This window comes from Poecilia formosa, unplaced genomic scaffold, assembly GCF_000485575.1.
Source record: "Poecilia formosa unplaced genomic scaffold, Poecilia_formosa-5.1.2 Scaffold287, whole genome shotgun sequence".
In the NCBI taxonomy this organism is placed as follows: domain Eukaryota; kingdom Metazoa; phylum Chordata; class Actinopteri; order Cyprinodontiformes; family Poeciliidae; genus Poecilia; species Poecilia formosa.
Window position 1 is genome coordinate 115374 of NW_006800226.1, and position 22975 is coordinate 138348.

The 22975-nt window shown below is 39.1% G+C and overlaps 1 protein-coding gene across 1 annotated transcript in view; it reads left to right on the top strand.

Annotated features, from left to right (window-relative positions):
• b4galnt4a (beta-1,4-N-acetyl-galactosaminyl transferase 4a) overlaps nucleotides 1-22975 on the top strand; it is a 145147-nt gene that overhangs the window by 55589 nt on the left and 66583 nt on the right. Inside the window, exon 2 of the mRNA XM_007571760.2 lies at nucleotides 1322-1434. Within this exon, the coding sequence (XP_007571822.1) occupies nucleotides 1322-1434 (113 nt within the window). The remainder of the gene's footprint in view (nucleotides 1-1321; nucleotides 1435-22975) is intronic.

Sequence of the window (22975 nt, forward strand, 5' to 3'; positions counted from 1 at the left end):
TCAACCCACTCAGACTTGTTGTTAAGGGAACATATTGGAAAACTATTAGTGCTCATTATGCTTTATATCTACCCATTCTCCCCACTTTGTCTTTTAATCACATTCGCTTCCCTTGTGTGCGTGTTTGTGTGGTGTATGTGTCTGCATGTGTGCGTGTGTGAGTGCGTGTGTGTGTGTGAGTGAGATCCTGCTAAGCCACTCTTCTTTAAAGTGTGTGTGTAAACTACAGCCACCACCGTCAGGCAGACAGTAATGAACCAATTGTACTGTAATGCATTCATCTTTAGGAGAGCACAAAGTCGCCCCCACCCCTCACACACTCGGTCGCCATCACTTTTTATGAGGGAGTCAACAGCACTACAAACAAGCGCCATCTTTTATTGAATCCCTTCCTCGCAGCGACAGCGTTGGGCATTCCTGAGCCATGTCAGCCAAATGGGATCAAATGAAGTCAAATACAAATAAAAAGAGGTTGGCCCGAATGGGGAATGGACTCTCCCCCTTTTTTTTATATGCGCCGCAAATGTTTACAGCAACTCTTATGGGGACATATTTGGTTCTTGTTGCTCTGTAAAACCAGACCCTCATAAGTTGCAGAAAATCCTGTTATCGATTTGTGCTTCAGTTTGACCATCCATAACTGTGTGCGTCTGTGTTTGCTGGCAGCACAGAGAGATCATTTGCTTTTTTTTTTTTTTTTTTTTTTTTGCTTTTTTTAACTGATGCTCCGACAAGAAGACGTGGCTAGACACGTAATAAGTATTGTTTGTTTACTTCCAGCCAAGGTAATTGTCACCATTATGCATCAAAACCCTCATATTCCATCTGTGACAGAACAACACTTTAGTTTTATTGCCTGGGAAGCTATTTGTTGAAAACTTCCTTTTTATATTACCCTTCCTCCTCCTCCTCCTCCTCATGCTCTCCCTCCTCCTCCTCACATTTTCTGTCTAGACTTATTTTTTACTTTACTCTGTTGTTTTGTTTTCTAATTATAATCGCACAAACTGATCCACCTTATTATTCTTTTGTTTGAAAATGTTTATTTCTGTCTGATAATTGGGAAGAAATGACATTTACACAAATTTATTTTTGACCGCGGTGTAGATGGAAACGATAATGTTTGTAATTTTAAATGTACTGATGTTAATGAGCGTGATTGAGTAAATGTCTCCATTAATGCCAATGATTAAAATGAAGATGATGATTTTAATAATGGGGATAAGAAAGGCAATGACATTTGTCAAGATAATGATAATAGCTGGCCGACTGAACAGTTTAATGTTTTATTTTTTTGTTTTTGTTTTGTTTTCCTGTCCAGATGGACAGAGACAGACGGACGGGACGGACGCCAGCCGAAAGAGGGACACTCGCTCCTCAGCCGGACACCACAAGAGCGAGGACACCAGTGACAGTAGGGAGGACGAGGCGGCAGTAAGTCTCTCTCTCTCTCTCTCTCTCTTGCAACATTTTGTTTTGTTCCCTCACGCTGAAACTATCGGAGAGATGCTCCTGTATTTATGCATATTCACCACACCACCCACATCTCTCTGACTAACCGGCAGCAGCAAGGTTTTATGCATCTGTGTGTAGAGAAGCACATCATGGCAGAAGGAATCATATTTGTGCTCTTTAATAATCAGGGGGTAGACCTGTGACCCGGTTCATCCAGCAACTTTTGCATTACCTCAACAGTGTCTCAAATTACACCTTCTTTCAATTGGATTTAAAGCTATTATATTATGGCGCCTGAAAATAAAAGATAAAAAAAAAGCAATTCCTTCTTGAGATTGTTTTGTTTTAGGCATTTTTGTTTTACCTGAAGCAAATCCTACAGTTTAGCCTTTTGTTCTCACCGACTGCTGTGAATTTTAATGACATTTCCTGCTCCGGGAGGCCACAGCTTGAATTACATTTTGAGTCCACTGTGCAGTCAAACCTCCTCGCTTTCATTTCTGCTATAATTTTAAATCAGCAGTTTGAAATTTAGATTTTTAGATAGTTGCAACGTTGTCGGCGTGAAAACAATCAGGCATTTAAAACACGTGGCACAGACGCATTGCATGTTATTAGAGATGCATAAATTAATTGGCAAATTTTCCTTTACTCTCCTGTCAGCCACTGATTCGTGGTCAGTGATTGACAGGAGAAGAACCAGAATTTATGTTTCAGTTCATTAATTGAATCAAATTAAAGAACTTTTTCCATTTATTTTGGATGAGAGCATCAACTAATGACATGCATTGGAAAAGATTGTGCGTTCCCCGCATTGCTTTGAGATTCAAAACTTCTACCTCTTTCTGAGAAGCAGCAGCATATTTGTTTCCTTATGCATCACAACCATTTGGGGGGAAAAAAAATCTGGACATGCAGGGCCAACATCTAAGACAATAGAAATAATTACTGGGCCTGATTGGTTCATCTTTGATAACAATTTTGTGACTTGACTCCCTGCTGAGCAATTGCAATTCTACAGACTTGCTTTTATAATATTATGATTCACATATTATTATTCAAGGAGATACAATTGTCTATAAAAAAGGAATGTCATCCTCAAGGTCATTATCATACATTCTGGTGTTGCTATGTGACAGCTTGAAGGTACGGACTTTGCATGTGATTCTGGTTCAGACCAAAGGACTTGTCGTGCACATATGCTAATCAGAGGAAAGTATTCGACTTTAAAAAGGGAATCCTACCATGAAGCATTCCCGGTATTGCTGTAGAAAGCTGTTGCCCCCTTGTTAATTTAAAATATGTTTTACAAGATAAACAGACTAGTGCTAACCAATAAGAAATTATTATTATTTTTTTTTCTTTTTGTGAATGACCCACCTGCTTATTATGAAGGAGAGGTAAAGGCTAGAGGTGCCATGGTTGTGGCAATTATGACTGGGAGACATAATTATTTCCCATCATTAATTTTTTTTTTTCCAATTGGAAAAATGAATTCAAATTAAAATTATGATTTTTATTGTATTTAAAGAAGAAATACAGTGTGTGCTATCCTACTGCTATTAAAGATATTTAGCTAACTGTATAGGTGTCAGGTATAAACTACTGAAAGTAACATTACAGAGGAATAGTTTGCTTGTAAAAGCCAACATTCATCTTACCTTGGCAATAAATACAAATACTTATTTCTCTCCCCTGACGCCAATAAAAGTATGTGTCTTTCAAAGTAGATTTGAACATGTTTGTATTCAAAACAGACAAACATGTTTTGGTTCATCTTAAATCTTTCGCTCCGGAGTTGAACTTTTCTCTATAGTAAAGAGAAAAAAAAAAAAAGAAAAAAAAACATTTTACACTCATTCATCATCTCAGGCTCAGAAGGGCAATTTATTATTGATTTCTTCTTCTTCAACCCTCAATTGATCAGATCTCTTGCCACGCGTGTTGACAGGCAGTCTACCTGAAAGTTTCATCTTGCCTCGGGTATCATCAAAACACCTTGAAGTGTGAAGGAATTAGGATGTGAAGGAAGATAGTTTGTAGTTATTTAACATTCACTCCATATTTAGTCAGTATAAATAATATATATAGATAATATCCCGTATTAGGCTGCTGTGGAGGGATGTGGTGGAAGCGTAATCTTCAAGGTCTGGTATTTAGAAATGGAAAAAATCCATTGAAAATGTCTTGAAGGGGAACATTTTTGTTCAGTACATAACATAAAATAACACTTGTGGAAATACCTCAGTTGTGTGTTTTTTAGACAAACTGAATTCTGACTTAATCAGCATCGAGCGAATCTGTCTTCAAACCATCAGGTTGTATTTTGTCTTTAATGTCTATGTCAGTTAAAAGTAGGTGTGAAGATAGTAAAAATGACGCAAATTACAGTAAACGGGTCACGATATATCACTATTGTCATACCTACATCAAAACATACAATGTCACAAATTCAAAAGACTGAATTTAGTCGGCTGGAGTTGATATAAAGTTAAGTGACTGAGATGCGAAATCTCACTGAGGCTGTTGGGCTCTTTGCAAATAAAGAAAAGAAAAAGAATACCATAAGAAAAACATGTCAATCAAAGTGATTCACATTTGATTCCTTTTTAACGAACTAAACAGAACAATAACGCTACTTTCCCAGGCTGATTTCCTTTGGTTCCTGTCATGGAGCATTTTCCACTGTTGTGCAAGCTTCTGCGTGGACACGGTTGGCTGCCCGCCGCAGGTTCGCTCAGAGTCTCTGCGCTGATTTGATCGACAGACAAAAATGAGCACATGCAACTAAATGAAGCGTGAAGAAATGGCCTCGGCAACCAATCCTCTCCTTGATAATTTTACACAAGAAAGGTGGTCAGTACAGCTGTTTTTAGTTTGATTTTAGTTTATAATTGTTTATGTATTTTAGCATATTTATTTTGTATGTATTATAACCAGATCGGAAAGGAAAATTGGGTGATTCCAAAGGTTATTTTACATGATCTTACCACTGTCGCTCCATTGCAAGAAAAAAACAAAAAAAAAAACAAACATCAGCTAGAACATACAGGCAGTAGCTGTAGGATTTAAAGATCGCAAGAAGGTTCAACATCAATTCCAAATAGTTACGATCTTGCGGCGCAGCTGTTGACTTGCAGCGGAGACCAGCTGAGAGAGGAAGGCGGCGATATATCTTATTTCATAAAATGCAGTCGTCTTCAGAATTGATTTAAGCAAGAGCTTTAGGAAATGTGCTTGGCAAGATAAGAGTCGTGAAGGAAAGCTGGCAGTTTCTTTTTTTTTTTTTCTTCAATAACCTGCCTCCAAACTTTAAACCTGCCTGATGGTGTTAAAGCTTCTCTGTAGAACTCAAATGAAATCTGCGCTGTAAATGAATCAAGCTTGTGCCCCGAGGCTCAAATATTCGGCTGCTCTGTAAGCACTTTGCTAAAGTCGCTAAAATGTGTCAGAAAGTTTGTAGCGGAATCTTTATGAAATTGATTTGCATTTTATTTGTCATGTGTTCGCCAAGTTGCAACTGATAGATTTGGCCAGCTTAGAATGATGACGGCTCAAATGTTTTGTGCTCATCATTCTGCAGCAAACTAAGACATCATCATAGATTTACTGTAAACGGCAGAAGCGATGCATTGCAGAAGGTGCTTATTTTAATTTACGGTCTATGCAGAATACTCTTGAACTCTCTATGAATATGGATAAGAGTGTTTCATTTGGAAGCATTTTGTGCAAGCATTGTGGTTTCATTTGATGAGTGCATGTGTCTCTGTGTGTGTATGCATGTTAACAAGGCATACCCTTAAGATTTTTGTGTTCAGCTCTATAAATGCATCTCTCTTCATCTATAATTAATGTGCCCATTTAGAGGCTCTTTGTTCCTGCAGTTCTTGACCTCTTGGTGGCTGTGTGCATGCATCTGTGTGTGTTTGCCCAAGTTGTTTTTTTTTGTTTTTTTTTATCTTTTCTCCACATCATTGCTTCTCATTTGATGTTAAATATGATGTTTCATTCTGTCTTGAAGCTGCTTCTGTGGAAACTTAATTATGTAATTATATTATATTTTTCAAAGGTCAAAGAACTTTAGCTCATGTTTTTATGTCTGATAGCTGGAAAAGCATGTAGCACCAGACGTAATAATGATGAATACCAGTTCAGGTTACCGTTAGGGTTGTAACTCTGAATCAAAGTTCCTCAACAAAATACAGAAATTATGATGGATGAGTCATAGTAGGTAAGTGATTGTGATTTTTTTTTTTTTGCCAACTGTCTTGACTAGACAATAGCTGCATAATTCCCTCATGATTCGACCCACATAGCATGAACTTTCAATGTACCACACGATGCAAAAAAGAAAACGGCGAAAGCAGCTTTGCTGACCTTCGATAGCAGCCCTGTTAAGTTCAATGTGTTTCACAGACGGTTGTTGTAATTTGCTTAAATTGTTCATTTTGACCTCAGTTTGATCTAATAACAGCAGGGCCAGAGTCGGCCTAAAGTGAAAGGTCAAATTCTACGTATAGAAAGTACCATCAATTCATGCTTGAAGTGCTGGCTTTTCACATTTGATATCCATGTGTTTTTGGTCTACTCATCCAAGAAGGTATTGACATGTGAGGAGAAAATGTTCAGCAAACAAGTGGATGGCGATTTTTTTTTTCATAGTTAAAGTTTGTATCGGACTAAAATCTGTAATTTTGGGGCAGATTGTATACTTTTACTTGCGTCAAATATTTGCTGTGTGAACTTGACCTTTTCAGTATGCTTTTGCCGCTCTCGCCGTCAACATCTCTCTTCTTGTGAAAAATATTCTGAATGTTTTTGAAGATCTTTGACAAATCTCAGATACTTGACAGCAAAGAAGTTCTGTATCTTTGGCGTGAATGTATGTCGCAGAAAAAGCCAGAAAGGTTTTCACGCTTTATGATGGATTGTGGGGCATGGAGTTTCCTTTCTCTTGCTTACTGCTTTTGTTAAACAAATCTTTTGTGCTCCGCCAAAGAACGTACTCTAGCTCCCGTTTTTAGAAATCCCTGACAATGAAAGTAAAATGGCTTAGAGAAAAACAAACAGAAAATCCCTCAGTGAAGATAATAGTCCGGGGGAAAAATTGAAACGACCTCATTGCAATTACACAGCATGGGGCAGTCGGGCTCAGACAGCAGGGACACTTCGTACAAATGCCCTCTCATGCTTGGGAGGAAGATATTGCTGTAAATTAATTAAGCTCACATGGGAAGACCCGCAACACCTCGGTGTGAAGCAAGGCTGCGAATTTCAGATAAAAGCTTTGGAACGCGCCTGCTGCGGTTCTTCCATTTGTTTTGTTGTTGGAGGTGCAGAAAAAGTTGTGGCTCTATGGAAGAGACACTGATAATGTTTAGCAAGAAGTAAATAAAGGTTGGTGAGAGTACACGGAGAAGGCATACAAAAGGAAGGACATGATTCGGTAGAAGGAACAAGAAAAAATCAGAGTTAACTACAGGTAAGAAGATGAAGAGCTCGTCCTTTTTCAAGGGGACGTAATTGTGCGCCGCTCTGCTTCTGCGAAAAGACGGCAAATGTTTGTTCTGCACCTTTCCTTTCTTTGCCTGCAGATTGCTAAAATTGCAGCTTAAGTAGTTGACAGTGTGTGTGTCATGCTTGGCAATTACAGAAGCTGCTGTGAGTGAGTGTGTGCAGTTGTTTGTGTGTGTGTACCACCCCCATCAGACCCTCCAGGTGGTTTCCAGTTATTTTCTGACAGGCTGACAGTTTGGCATTTAGGCTATTTAATGCAAGGTGTGTATTTTGTCCTTACGCCATTTGGTGCATACATATTAATATGTTTATGGTGATGTGAGAGCGCATGTTTGTGTGTGTGGCGCTGTTGTTAATTATGGATTAAGTTTATTCTTTGCTCTGCATTCTGCTCTTCACCTGACAGCTGCGTGTTGCTCAGGTTGCTTCCATAGGTCTAACCCCGATGACAGGAAGAAACAATGGAGGCAGAAGAGAAGAGCTGAGGATGAAAAAGGCCTTAGAAAAAAAATTCAAGCGGGAAGAAGCGCACCTACAAACAACTCGGACTCAATACGTTTCATTAAAGAAAAATGAATATTGACAATTTAACTTGTGGAAGCATATTTTACTTTTCACTGAGTAATGCCAAAAAGAAAATCCAATGATGTTGAATTTTATGATGGCTGTGTATTTTTAGATATAAATCCATGTAGTCTAAATGTGACTGCAACTTAAGTCCTGGAGACTCAAATTATAAAAGGGTAATAATTTAACTGTCAACTCAAGTTTACGTCAAGATAATATATGTACACCAGAGAACAGAATAAATTGCAGATAAGGTTGTGAAGTTTTTGCATTAATAGTTGCATTATATTGCAAACAAATACTAATACAGAACACAATAAAATTACTAATAGAATACAAATTGTTCTAAGCCTAATTAGGTCCGTCTGTAAACTGTCTGTTTATCTAAGAGTTTTGATAATTTAAGAATTTCTTTTAAATATTTTAAACGCAGGTTTGCTCCAGTGCACTTCTGCCACATTACCTAAAACGGTAACAAAGATCCTTCAGTAAAAACAAAAATTCACAAGAAAAGACAAAAATAAAATCTGAAATAAAATATCACAGGTGTTTGCCTCCCCTTTATAATTGTTGTATTGAGGATTTACATTCACTCCCATTGCCACAGCTGTACAAAATCAAGCACATAGGCATGACTACAGCTTCTGCAAACATTTTGTAATTGCTCTCAGGAGCTCAGTAAGGCCCCGCCCACACAGAGACGGGATGCGGTATGTCCCTGAACGTATTTTCGTCATTCAGGCTGTGCGTCTAGCAGGGACCAGAAAGACCATTTAGAAAACAGGTCCCAGAGTGGATACATTTCAAAACGGCGGCTTCACATTTCAGTGTTTACTTGCAATCTATGTCTTTTTCTGAAAACCGTGCAACTCACATGCGTCTCACTCTCACAAATTACAAACATAGCGCAGTTCAATGTTTAGTGTTTTTTTTGCATCATTCACTGCCAGTGTTGATGCGACATCAATTGGCCCAGCCTGCCTACTAATGCAGCGTTTTTTGTGGTGCTACATCCTGTCATGTGGGTGCACATTTTTTCTTAATTGTTATCAAAAATGTACAGAGCCCATGTCCATGTGGGCAGGGTCTGTTTCCAGCTGGTCGGATACCGCTTGTGCAGTAACTCCACTCCTAAAAGTTTTGTCTGGAATGTCAAAGGGGCAGAAGGAAAAAAAAAAAAAAAGGGAACCTTTCCAAATAAGGTCACTGACATAACAGGGTGAGAAGGCTAGAATGAGAGTGTGAAGACGGCATCCCAAGAGAAAGGGCTGCCAATTGTCTTTCACCTGACAGAGAATTTTAATCATAGTGGCAATTTTACAACACCCCATAAACTGCAGCAGCCAGGCCTCATTGTTAACCTCCAATTTCTTTCAGGGCTGTAAATATGGCCGCCTCGCATCGCTGTGGCCTTGCTGATAGTTTATGGGAGGATGCGCTAAATGTGTTGATGGCAGCGGGAGACTTCCCCTGGAAATAATGAGGAGCATGGAGCATGAAGTGACTAGTAAACAGACATATGTTTGCTCGTCGAGCACACTAAATGGCAATGCATACGCTGCCGCGTGATGATTGAGAGCTTTCTGTGCTGTCAGACTATTAAACTTCCTCACTTGATCTGTAAATGGAGCCACTGATATTAGTGTTGCAGCATAATTGCTGGACTTCACATTTAGATCTGAGCTGTGGCATATCACAAATGTTGCCAGGTAGCCATTACATTTTGCCTTTCAGATGTTTTCAGCAGCTGAAAATGATACTTGATGGCCAGTTAATGGTGACTCGGTGGCTTTAACTCTGACATTTGATCAAGCTTTGTCCTGCAAGCTGATTGGATCTGCAGCTAGTCGGGTAGAAATTGATCTCCTACGAGGTAAGATGGGACTGAGTGTCCTTCGCCTGAATTTTGGCGCACTTGTTTTTGGCTTGTTTTCCCAAGGGATGTGTCAGCTCCTCTTACAAAAAAAAAAAAACTAGCAAAGAGCTTCCTTATTAGATGTTATTTAACATGCATTCTATGACTGGACAATGAGAGACGACTATTGCCGCATAACTGGCTAACGTAAAGGTTTACATTTTTTAAATCTGTAGGTAAATTTTTGCCAACAGCTTGGCACTTTAAATATAAAGCAACCATACAAAATAGTTCACATTTAAACATTGTGGACATGAAGAAATCCATTAACAATTAATGTGTAAGGAAAGCATGCGGCATGCAGTGGAACAACTATTTATTCAGAAATATTACATGTTTTGCACACAAACATTTCTATCCACAAGAGTATTAAGAGTAACTTCTCAAAATGCATCCTGCCATCCTTTATACATAACCTGCATAAAAGGAGATTCAAGGAGTTTCTCTCTTTTTTTTTTTTTGAAGGAGACTTGACAAAAGCATGTGAGTGAAGAAAAACCCAAATTGATTTACTAAAAGCATGATGGAACAAGCTTTCAAGGTTCTGCCAATGTGAAGGTGACAAATCTACATTGAAAAATAAAGTTCTTGATTATGCTTTTTTACATGCTGCCTCAGAATGTCTTTCTGAATCCAGTTGTAGGCAGTAATGGCTGGCAGCCATCAATCTTCTGTCCAGATGACAGAACGTAGTGTGATGAATGTCTGATTTAAGTCCTAATGCAGGGTAGCCATGCCCTTTCCTTTGATAAGGAAATGGACGTAATTTTACATCACTTGACTTTAAATACATTTTTTTTTTTCAGCCCAAAGCAGTTTGTAAGTGGCTGCAGCTCGACCCACGGTGAATCCTTGCCTGTTGTTTTAAAACCTCGCGGGTGTTGACAGCTCGGTTATAATGGGCTATTTAAGGATTCGGTCCAGAGTTATATTTCCTCAGGGTGTTACAGGGCTTTCACTCTTTGTCACCATCACCTCTCAGGCATGTTTTCCAGCTTTGTGTTGGTCCTCACAGGCCGCAGAGCAAAGCCCCGAGCCTCCAAATAAACTCTAAGGCAGGCTTCCGGGGTTCCAGCTGCTGCGTACCGTGCTGTTCACAATGAGATACCAACAAAGTGGAAGGCTGTTACTTAAGATCAACAGCATTTTGTGCCTGCGCTGTAAAAACACACAGGCAGACATGCTTAGCTCAACTGGTTTCCCACAGACTGAAACCCTTCATCCCGGATTTGAAGTCTCGGCCAATATTTGAGTTTATGAAGATGGTTAATTTGAAAGATCTACTTTTAAGGGTCTTTTTCTTGTCTCCTCGTTTAAGTATAATTGAACTAAAATTGTCTGTGATTTATTAAAATAAATTGAAATTGAAATTTAGTTGAAATTTTTCAAGTTTGCCCAAAATGTCTGCATCTATTGTCAGGATGGTAGCATCTTCCTGTATCTGTCATGGCTGAATCCCTTCCTGTATCCTGGCAACTGTGTTAATTTTCTCCCCGTCTGTATCTGTTAGATCTACTTACAAGTCCTCCTGCTATTCTGAATTGCCACCATATAGTCTTCCTCTCTTCCTTAACTAATGAAGTTCTAAACACCACAGAGTCATGAGATGGTTAGTCTGAATGCGTTAGGTGTTGTGTGAATGAACTTTTAGAGGAAACTCTTTTTTTTTTTTTTCTTTTTTTTTTAGCTGTTTGATTTTCAGAGTATGTTTAGAGGGCAGCTTTTTTGGAGAAAAACGTGGCGAGAGTCGGCATGATAAAGGTGTGTAATCCAACAATACGTTTGTGTTTGCCAGATGAAACGAGCAATGTCGCGCCTATTTCTGTTTCACAATGGGAAATGAAAATCATTCACACCTTCTTTTTTCTCCTGCTCCATTTATACACAATGGCCTGATTAACAACAGAGAAGAGGAGGGGATGCTGGAAATCACTTCACAGAAATACCGAAGCCTCCTCCGGCTCTCCTCGTTTTTCATGCCAAATCTCCTTCTGCTTAGGAACCTCGGTTGACGTGTGACAGATAAGGAAGCAGCACCTCGAATGGATGGATGGATGGATGGATTGATGAGAGTAATTGAAATAAAAATCACAATGTGGGCATGTTGTGTCTCCACGGGTCTCGGGGAAAGTTGGAGGCGCTTCGTCTGCGTTCCTGCGGGAACATTGCTTGCTTTCTTTCCTGCCCTGTTTGCCAGAGTTTGCGCAAGTGCCATATCTCTGAAGAATTGGAGTCGTTTTTGTGTCTTGCTTAATTTTTCAGTGTTGTCTTACAGTTTGTCATGGGTGCCAGCTTTTAAGTATTTCTCCATTTTAGTTTAATGAGAATGGCCTCAAAAATTAAGTGTAAAGGGAGTTCACTTACTCACTTCATTCACGATGAGGCACAGAGGTACAGAAAACAAAGAACATTTGGTTTTATTAATATTGCTTACTTTTACTCGTAGAGTATGTGTTACATTGTCTTGTCTGTTCCTGTAAAGCGGCCTGTGGGTCTTGCTTCTCATCGATTCTTGTTGCTCTCACACCTATGAGACAGAAACCAAGCACTTGGCGCCAGTTGATTGATTTTCTTGGGATATTTGATTGATTCAGCAACACCAGTGATCTTTGTGACCTCTTCAACAGCAATGATTTTAAATCCACCGTCAGCACTGCTTTGTCATATCCCTTTCCTAACAACCAAGGGTTGCATATTTGGGTTAACACTCGTGTGCTAAGCCCGCAACCAAATCAGAGCTGAGTTAGGCCTATCCTGAGTCAAATGTTTAAAAATGAAAATCATTTGAACAATCATAATAGCTTCTTGAAATAAGTGCCATAAAGTGATGTGGCTGATGCAGAAATTGTATGACATTCACAGCATGATTAGACTTAATGAAGAGCTGAGAAAGCCATACTTTGATTTTTTTCTACAGTCGTGGCTGATAGTTAAAAATGTAGATTAATTTAAATAGGTAATTGAACATTTTGTGTTACATGTGATGATATGAAAGTGGATTCTGCAGGGTTCCTACACTGTCTGGTGGAATGTGAAATTAGAAACTTAAGTATGCATTTTTCCCCACCTGGTTTCAGATATTTTTATATCATCCTAAAAATAATCTAAACTTCAGATGTGTATATATTTATAGTTTTGTTTTTATGAGACTACCAAATAAAAACATATCCCTTCAAAAAAAAAAAAAAAAGTTTCTTTTCTTGCATTTTTTGCCAAACTAGACTTATTGTTCTTGAACTATTTTCAGTTCAGCATCGCTATTGCAAGTTTTTGGGAATTCTGTGACTAAAAATACAATGGATCAAAAACTGTTTTATATGTAAAAATGTTATGTAAAAAAAAAAAAAAAAAAATCACCCAGAGACGATATAACTGCTTTCTGCCCAGACTACATGACCATGCAGGGAGCCACAGTCTCCTCATCAGGCTTGTTTCCAAATGTCCACTCTCTATATCCGCTTCCTCCTGTTTAGAAAGGCTGAGCATTTGGGACCAGTCCCAGCTGTCGTTTGCCAAGAAGCGGTCCGTGAAAAGGTCCTCATTTTGTCACACAGCTACAACAATAGAAGGAAAAGCATGTTCACATTTAAACTTCTAGCCAATTTAGGATTATTATCCGCTTAACACTGCATATTCTACACTCTATTTTCCAGGTTAGAGGCTATAAAAAAATGGTTCTAGTTATTCTTACAAGAAATTCTTGTTTTAATCATTAAAAAATGGAAATATATTGAAAAAAAATTTGCAGCAGACCTTTTTGCAAATACTACAGTTAAAAAGATAATTATCCCTCTGTAACCCCAGAAGGCAAAAGTTTACATATTTATGTGACTCTGCAAATCATATATGCTAAAAAAGTAGCATATATGCAACAGTTCGATCTCGGTTACATTAAAGTGCTGCATCTCTAAGTTTTCTCTTCTATCCTTTTATCTGCATAATCTCTTCGTAAGCTGAAAGGTTTTGAATATCTCATTATATTGACCTGTCATAATTTTAAAAAGCCTATAAATTAAATCATAAGACTTTAATGTCTTTCTAATTATAACCAGTTCAGTTACAGATCACATAGCTCAGATTACCCAAAATCTCAGTCTGAGCTTGACCTTTACAAGTTATTGCAAGATACTTAATGATTACAACCCGTTTAAGAGCTTTTTCAGGCATGTCACACACTGGATAATATATTGCACCTTTTGTGCTGCAATGATGTGCTACATTGCGATTAAATAAGGGCTGTGAAGAAGCTGAGATAAAGCAAAGAAGGTAATTATTCTTCTCGTCTTGGGTTAATGGCCTAAATTGGCCAACCAAGCAGTGTATAAATCTGCTGACTCTGGTGGACAGTTTTGCTCTGTTATTGTCAGGTTATCAGCTTCTCCGAATGTCCCTCTGGATTTATTCCGTCATTAAACAACCAACTGCTTGGATTTTTCTCACTTAGGCAAGTAGAGGTTTACAGGTATATTGACAAGCGAGTCGATGCTTCTGGCTGGGAGGCCTGGTTGCGGCCAAAAGGGCTATTTTAAACATCTGCGAGATGGCACCGGGCAGCGGAAAACCAATTCTCATCGGCTTTTTAAATTTGCTCCCAACTCAAAGAGCAACAACACAGTGTTAATTGCAACTACTAAATCAGTTGTTTTGCTTCAGTACGTTTCAACCCTGTCTCTGTTTTTCACTTGTTGATGCTGAAAAAGCTGATTCATTTCTCAGGTATTACAGAAGATTAAAGGTTTTGTGTCTTAAACTGAACTGTATTCTCGGAGAACTGTATTTCTCTGAAATTCAGTTCAGAATTTCTCTGAGAAATTCTCAGAAATTTTCTGAGAATTCAGGCTTTTTCAGAGAAATTCTGAATTAATCAATTGTAATAGGTTAAACCTGATTTTTACTCAACTTCAGCTGATTAAAAAAAATACTGTGTAAAAGTGCAATATTTCTTTTCAATCATCTCAGAAAGTGAAGCTCGTATATCATATAGATTCATCATACATAGACTGATATATTCCAAGCCTTCTTATAACTTTGATGATGAAAACTCAAAATTCAGGGTCTCAGAAAATTACTGTGAAAAACGTCATCAGTGAAAACTCACGGTCTCACACACCACTCCGCTAATTAACTCAGAACACCTGCAAATATTTCCTGAGTGTTTAAACGCTCTCTCACTCTGGGTCGTAGGCTACACAATCATGAGGAAGACTGCTGACATGACAGATGTCTAGGAGACGGTCATCAACACACTTTACAAGGAGGGTAAGCGATAAAACGTTGTTGCTGAAGAAGCTGGTTGTCCACCGAGTTCAGTAGCCAAGCATATTAACAGAAAACCGAGTGGCAGGAAGAAATGTCCTGCCACATCAGCAACAGCAAGAACCACAGTCTTGAGAGGATTGTTGAGCAGAATTAATTTCTGAAGAGCCACGACACACAGATAAATACTAGATATGGGCTATATGAACCCCATAGAGCAGTGGTCCCCAACCCCCGGTGCAATTGGTACCGGGGGTACCAATTGCACCGGTACCAATTGCACCCCCGAATTGCACCGGTACCAATATTTCAGTTTTATGTTTTATGTACATATTATTTGAGTCTGGAGGATCTTTTATTTTGAAAATCTTTTAACCGGATCCTCTCGGTTACTTGCGCGCCAACATTGAGCCCACAAGCATCACAATGAGTAAGAAGCAGATCAGATGTCTTTTGAAAGTTTCTTTGCAAAGGGGAAAAGGCCCAGAGAAGAAACAGGAGGATGGATTGATCCCGGACCGGTAGGTGAGTCCCACATTACAAGCCGCTCTGCGTAACATGCGGCGACCGGCTGCTAATGAGGCAGTGAAGCTTCAAACTGCTTCACCTCGTAGAGACCAAGCAGGCTGTGGATATGAGCAACACTTCGGGTGTCGTTGTCTCCCATCACTCCCAGATGGGACCGTCTCGTTGCAGAGAAACAAGCTCAGGGCTCCCGTTAGTCATTATCGTGAGTTAAAATTTTCATGAAAGTAAAATGTTCGTTTTTGTGGCGCATCTGTATCTTATTTTGAAGGGATATGTAAACGTTACCATAGCGACCAGAGTCAGAGAGCGTTTGGGCAGTGGTCGAGAGGAGATGAGTAGAGCTTGTGAGTCTTAAGTCTGGTTTAGACAAGGCAAGATTTATGAATTGTCGGCCGATTCTCCAAACCTCTGTGACCACAGAGCTGATAAAAGTACAACAGGTTCGATCGGTTCGTGTCTCCAAGGCAGAAGCAACACGAACCGATTCCAATCACAAACATCGTGATTCCAGAAGAAAATCCACAAAACCCCCAACATAGCAGGAATTTAGAATAACCAAACACGGATGACGATGTAGAAACAATAGTGATAGTTTGTGGAGTCATTTTAAGAGATAAAAGACGTAACAAAAAGAAAAGGCGGTGGATAAAAGACGACGGGAGCAGCTGCTCTATTTGCTGCACTATGATTTGGAGGCGACTGTGAAACATAGTTAACAATGTTAACTATGTTTCATAGTTAACATTTTCAACTGAATAAACATAAACATATATAATAATGACCTTTACATATAATAATAAACATTTCCACATATCATCTCCGATATCCAACGGACTCTCAGTTGCGCGATATGTCAGCTGTTTGGGATTCCCCTCTGTTCTTACGTCACCGCGCTTTCTGATTGGCTACCTGTCACATTCAGCAGGTTGTATTCTCGTTCCCAGTCAGGGAAAACCCCACTGGCTGCGATAAAAGGGCCAAGAAAACCCAAATTGGGCATATTCAGACTTTAGCGGGAACACCAACATGCAGAAGCCTTATCCGACGGTCCTGTGGCACATCTAAAAACTGCAGGACAGCGGTCCTTAAGGACTGGAGTTTGACACCCCTGCGCATAGATAGTCAATAGGCTGTTGTCAAGAGGAAGATGACCATTTGACAGCAATGAATTTAAGCGTCTCGATGCGATACAGACGAGTTAAAAATCTCTAAATATTCTAGGAGTTGTAATAAGTGGAACATTTTGTAGTAATAATGAGACAATAACAGATTCATGTTATGTTATTCTAGGCAAGGTCTCTGTCTGTGCTGATGAAAATTATCTCACCTCAGACTACCAAATACTGATATGGTAACGGCCATATATACTGTTCATACAGCATTTACAGTTTCAATCAAAGATTTTCAGATGATCTTTTGTTTTGGAAAGAACAAACAAAATAAAGTCAATATGCATGGGAAAAGTAATTAACTCTGCCCATAAGCAGTAGCAAATTATTTATGTAAAGATGCATTAAACAACCTCATAGACATATTTTATACGCGAGAAGACTTTTCCACAAGTTGTCACAATTCAAACTGAGTTGCAGAACTTGCCCTAAAGGCATAACACAACATAAACTTCAAACTAATATGATTCAACAATGAGCCTTCATTGTCTTTTTAACAAGCTTAAAGTGAAAATGTGCATCTCATAAATAATGGTTCCCCCAGAAGATGTGTATCCAGCCTGTATGTAAAAAAGCTAACGCCTAGATCCCACCACGGAGGAGGGAAATGTTTCCCTTTACATTTTATTAATGTGGTAAACAATATTTTATGGCGATGTCTCCAGTCAATATTCTTTTTGAACATATAGTTAACATGTCAACCTGTGTCACTTTGCAATGCAAACATGCACTCTTAAATGATTGTGCAAACTTATCATGACAAAAGATCTAGAGAGATCTAGAGGATTACCTTTTTCTTCTTGAAACCCAGTTAAGTTTATCCACAGAGTCAATACCATTCACACATCAGATGGTTTTCTCCTGATGATCTCCCCTTTTTCCAATTTCTTTCATGTTTCCGCATAAACATATTCTCTCCGTTGCTTAATTAGGACAAGCCATTCGTATTTTAGATGTATGGACACACACGGGTGTCACACACACACCGCCATCAGACAGTTTTTCTTACTTCTCTATCTGCTAGTTCTTTTACCTCCCTGTGTCTTGGTGCCTAAGGCAGCGGTGTGGAAGGCCGCTCACAGAATCAATGATTCATCATAAAATTGCATATATTTGCAAGTAAAGTAACCATAGATAAGCTTAAGAGGTCAATCTGAATGTTACAGTTGCTCTGACAAAGACAAAATTAGGGCACTGAATAAAAAAACAACTGTCTTATAAAAAGTAACAAGCAAAATGTTAAAGATAAGGCGAAACAAGATCAAAGGTTAAAATTGTATCTGCTAACCTTAAGACTTACTTTGTCTCTGCAGCATCTCCAAAGATGTCCTGCTTTTCTCCAAATTGAAAAACAAAAAGTGACATCTTGTGTCATTTCTTAATTCAGCGTAATAGACATGACTTACTTAGTGTTACTGTAATTAGACAGGTTATGAAAAAAATCAAGCGGTAAAAAATATGTTTGCTTGTCACTGTGCATATTAAAAGTATATACTGTATATATTGCTACTAAACCAAGAATCTAACTCCAGCTTGAGAAAGAACTTGACTGACACAAAAAAGGATGAAAACGATGACCTTGATGGGCGTGAGATTAGACAGGAAGTTGATGTGACAGACACTCAGAGAGAGATTAAAAGAGCTGACCCAGAGCAATCACTTTGTCATAGCCAATTTTTGTTCTCAGAAATAGACAAGTCTGCAATAAATCAATAAAAGTTCAAGATGCAATGATTTTATTACCTCTTCAACCAAAAAAACAACAAAAAAAAACATCTTGAACACTGGAGGACTGACTGCTCCTTATGGGGCCTGTAGACCAGGCCCTATGAGGAGAGGTGCTGTTTTTGGGTTTGAGGTTAGGTTTTGGTCTAGGATTGAGTTTAGGTTAGGTGTCAGTGTTAGGCTATAGAAATGAATGAAAAATGAACTGAAGTCGATGGAAAGTCCCTGTCAAGATAGAAAAACATATTACGTATGTGTGTGTGTGTGCCTGTGTGCTAAGATGTGTAAGAGCAAAAATCCTATAGTGTCTGGGTTTCTCTGCACAGTATAATAGGTGTTGAATTCTGTTGGCAAAAAAACAAAATCTACATCCATGATCTGACAAACATGCTTGCAGGTCAATGGAATTACAACCCACACACCTGGTTCACATCGACCGGAGCTCCAGAGCAACGTGGGCGCGCTGTAACAACAAAAAGAGGCAGATGCAGTGTCCTGGAATGAGCTGTAAATTACCTTCTCGCCTCCCTGCAGGTGTCCATGATTTGGTCAGTTGGTCGGCGTGCGGATGGCTAGATAAATGGATGTAAGGCATAAAGGAGAATGGAGAAAGCACCAAGCAAGCATGACATTTGAGACGTACAAACAAAAGCCCGAAGACAAATGAGCAGCTTGGGACCGTGGGTGTGTATGGTGAGAGAGAAGCAGTGGCGGCCAATGATTAAGATTCATTGCTCTTCTCTTGCTGCTATCCATCTCTACTAAAATGTGCAGACATCACTGAATACCTGTGCCACCGAGTTGGTTATGAGTTTTTTTTTTTTGTGTGTGTGGGTGCAGATGTCAAGGGAGATCAATGATGGAAAGCCAAACTGAAGCAGAAAAAAAAGAAAAAAAAAGAAAACTGGTAATCCAAGAAAACATTTGTGATAATTGCCTGTGTAGCATTTTAGTCGTAGGTGGAAAATGCCCGGTTCACACAGTGCACGGTGTCTGTGAAAGCAAATGAATAAGACAGCAGCTGGATCATTTGTATAAGGGCTATCTGTACGCACGCTTGATCCAAATCCCTGCAGCTAATGGAGATGGTTATTCAGCCTGAACTATACAAGGTCAGATAATAAACCTTTGTAATTTGGATACATTTCTACTTAAACTTTCTAAATAAATGTGGCTTCATTTGCAGCAGCTGACAGAGTGACTCGATGTGAAAGCGCTGCGAGGCCAAGCGGTGGCACCCGATTGTTGTGGAGTGACTGTAGGGCTACCGGGAGCCGACAACGAGATTAAACATGACACAGTGGGGGCAATTTTAATTACCCCCTTTTTTTTTTTTTTCTTTTCATTTTTGCCATCTTGGTGACAGTGTGGCATGGGGGATATTTGCAGATAAATTCACGAGAAAAGAAACCAGAGTCTCTGCTCTCTGCTTGTTTTTGTTTTCATCTGAAACATTGAGACCAGATCAACAGGTGGACCTTAGACCTCCAAACTTGTGTGCAGCGAAAGAACGGATTAAGTAGACATTGGTTTTGACATTGTTTAATAAATGGGGCTCTTTCTCCATGTTGCCCTGGGCTGTTCTTCAGCAGAAGCAGAGCAGGCAGAACTAAAGGGAGAGACGGGGACATCAGGGGCAGGGAAAAGGGTACAAGCATTCCAGGCTTGTACTCTTAAATGTTCAAGTTTATAATGCTGAAAGGTAACTGTTAAAGATAACTGTCCTCCAAACCAACACAGGTCTGTGAGATAATCAAACAATATGTTAAACGGATGTGGTGCAGCCAAAATGGGTCCAGCCTTTTCTGAAAGTGAACCAATCAGTCTGAATATTTCTCTTGCTGGGAGCTGCAGAGCAGCGCTACCGTGGGTTATGCAGACACATTTATGCTTTGGTGCATTAAAAAACGGAACGCTGTGTGACTCCTTTGTTTGTCAGCATCTCCTGTTTCATCGTCCCCACTGGCAACTTGAAATTACTCGGATAACGTAGCGGCAAAAACATTCCCAGATTTTCTTAATCTTCGCCTATGAAAATACTGCATTGTTTTATGTTTTTCTTCAGTGATACTGAAAGGTGTGCTCGGCATTTGCATTACTAGTACCTGCGAGTTGATGCTTATTTGCATAGATGTGTTTAATTCAGGCTGCCGCACAGTCCAACAGTCACTTGAACTTTCTCTTTCTTGTCATTTTAATAATACACTGCTTTGCATTATGTTTAAAGTAACTGAAGAGTGTGGCACAGCTGATTATTGTACACACTTTTGACTGGTTTAAAACGGGTAGATCTACAACATTTTGAGAGGTTTTGAACTAAAGATTAATAAACAGTTGCTGTTTTTTTTTACTCTTAGTTGAATATGATTGATGATGAGGTTATATACTGAAAATTTAGCATTACCAATAATTAAAAAAAAATGCTTCAAGATAAGAACACCCAGCATTTTAGGTTCATGAGGTGGCATCAACCAAACTCCATGTACATTGATGTGGTTTTCTTCAAACTTAAATAATGTAGAGGACGTGTCTGAACTCATGAAGTGATATACTACTGTAATTCCTTTATTTTCTGTTGGGTTTATAACTCCTTACTCATTTCAAAGAGCCATCATCTTCCTTTTATGTAGTAGAGTTCTGTAAAAACAAAACGACAAAAAACAACAATCTAAATTTGAGTCACCAGGTAAGACCTCAAAGTAATTTGAAAATCAATATTCAGGGATATCCTGATCTTTGCTTTTCTTGTTGTTTTCAACAACACAGAGTTTTCTCAGACTTCACTTTTAAGGGGCCAGACTTTCTTTTTGTCTCGTCGTTTCCATCAGTAGTTCTACAGGCTTTCTGAAGACCATTCAGGTATTTACTGAGCACTTTGAATGCTTTTTCTGCCAGAGAGTTGATTATGAACACTTAAAAAAAATCACAGGCCTTGGAAACAAAATACAGACAAATGTGGGATGACTGGAGTTGTGGTATTTGTACTCTATGTAGATTGCACCAATTTACTGAGACATTGTTTGATGTCCAGTGTGCATGCTCAGTTTTGGGCCTGTTTTTTGGGACATTTGCACACAGACTCTTAGCTGTTTTTACTTGTATTGGTCACATCTGTATTTGTGATGACAAAACACCCTCTATTAAAGTAGCTGGGTTCGACTTATTTGTCACACCCAGTTAGCTTTGCACAGGTGCGAAAGGTAAGTTGTTGCAGAGAAAAGAAATATCAGTTTATTAAAAGTAATGTATTGATGTTGTGTTTATTTTCACCACATTCACAATAAAGCTAAGATAAAGGCACCTTATGGTCTCCAGGATCTTCAAGAATTTACAAACATTGATGAATTGCAACAAATTTGGAAAATTCAATGTGGTGCCATGCCTCACTAAACTAATAGGTTTTACTTCCTGCTTCAATGGCCACCCTGCCATGGGTAGCTATGAGATCTGAACCAGCATGTTTTCTCCCAATCTCTGGAATCTGCCTTCCTACTTGGAGCTTCAGTTTTAGCTTTCTTGTGAAACCTTTAGCTGGTTTCATAGATGATCAGCACACAGACAACCTTTTCGGGCACAGGTCTTCACATTTCTTTAATCCCAAAGAGAACGCTGTGCTCCGTTGTGAGCAGTGCAACGAAGTCAGTTTTCCATTGAGATCTTGAAGGGACTGTGCTGTTTTTCTTTTGATGCAGTTTTATTCTGGTTTATGTGCCAATGAAACGTCCCCGTTTTCCCCCAAAAACGTTTATAAGAACACAGCAATTCCCACGTGACATGGTTACCTCTTTACTGTTTGATATATGTCAAAATCTGTTTCATTAGTTGTGGGGTAAGGTGCTCATGAATACCTATTAATTTTTAATTGTTCCTGAGGTTATGAAGGGTATCATCCAGATCAGCGATTACTCATCTGCCTTTAATCTTCTCATGGCTTCTATTTTTCATAATTCATTAAAAGCATTATGATGTGCTTCGCTTTAACTAGCTGGCTCTCCTGGATTGAGCTCAGCGTTTAGTATGCATGGAGACTTACCACTTGTTACATCCCGGGTTTTAGGTCAGGAGAACGGCTCAGTGTGAAGTGGGATTAGGGAGTATTTTAGTATCTTTATTCTTTGATGTCCTGCTAGCACGAGGCTAAAAAAAAATTCTTCAATTCTCAGCATGCACAGACATGGGGAGAGGAAGCAAAGGAAATGGGAATGTGAGCATGAGTTTAGTCAATATATTTTTGGATGCTAGGCTCTACAGGAAATTGCCCTGTTTAACGGCTGTCAGAGCAGCTCTATGCCTATCGCCCCTTGCTCCTCGTAATAAAAGCATGTCACTATGGACCTTACCTTGTCATGGGGGGGCCATTGCAGAATTTGTGGACATGCAGTCAGTATATTACTTCAGATAATGTACATGTGCAAAAAGTAGATCAATATCATTTATCGTCACAACTTGTTGAGATTAAAAACAGATTGTATTATTTCACCTAAACATTTATTTTTCTAATTTTGTTTTCTGAATTCCACGTTTTCTTAATGTTTCTTAATGTTTTTTGTATGCATCATATGTATCTTCTCATGTTGCCTACGTAGATCATTTGTTATGGTTTTATTGAAATGCCTCAACCCACATGAACGATCAATCTCAGAAGAAAGTCTTAAAAGCTTTATTACAGAACAATGACAATGAACGTGATAATGGCCGGAATCTGGGCTTCTGGTAGTATTGAATGGTGCTGGGGAAGAGAGAGGGATGTGGACGGAAATATTGGTGGTGGAGATTTGTAGGTAGAAATGAGAAGACTTACTAAGTAGAGTGGAGGGTGAACGCCGGGGGGCGGGAAGCGAGG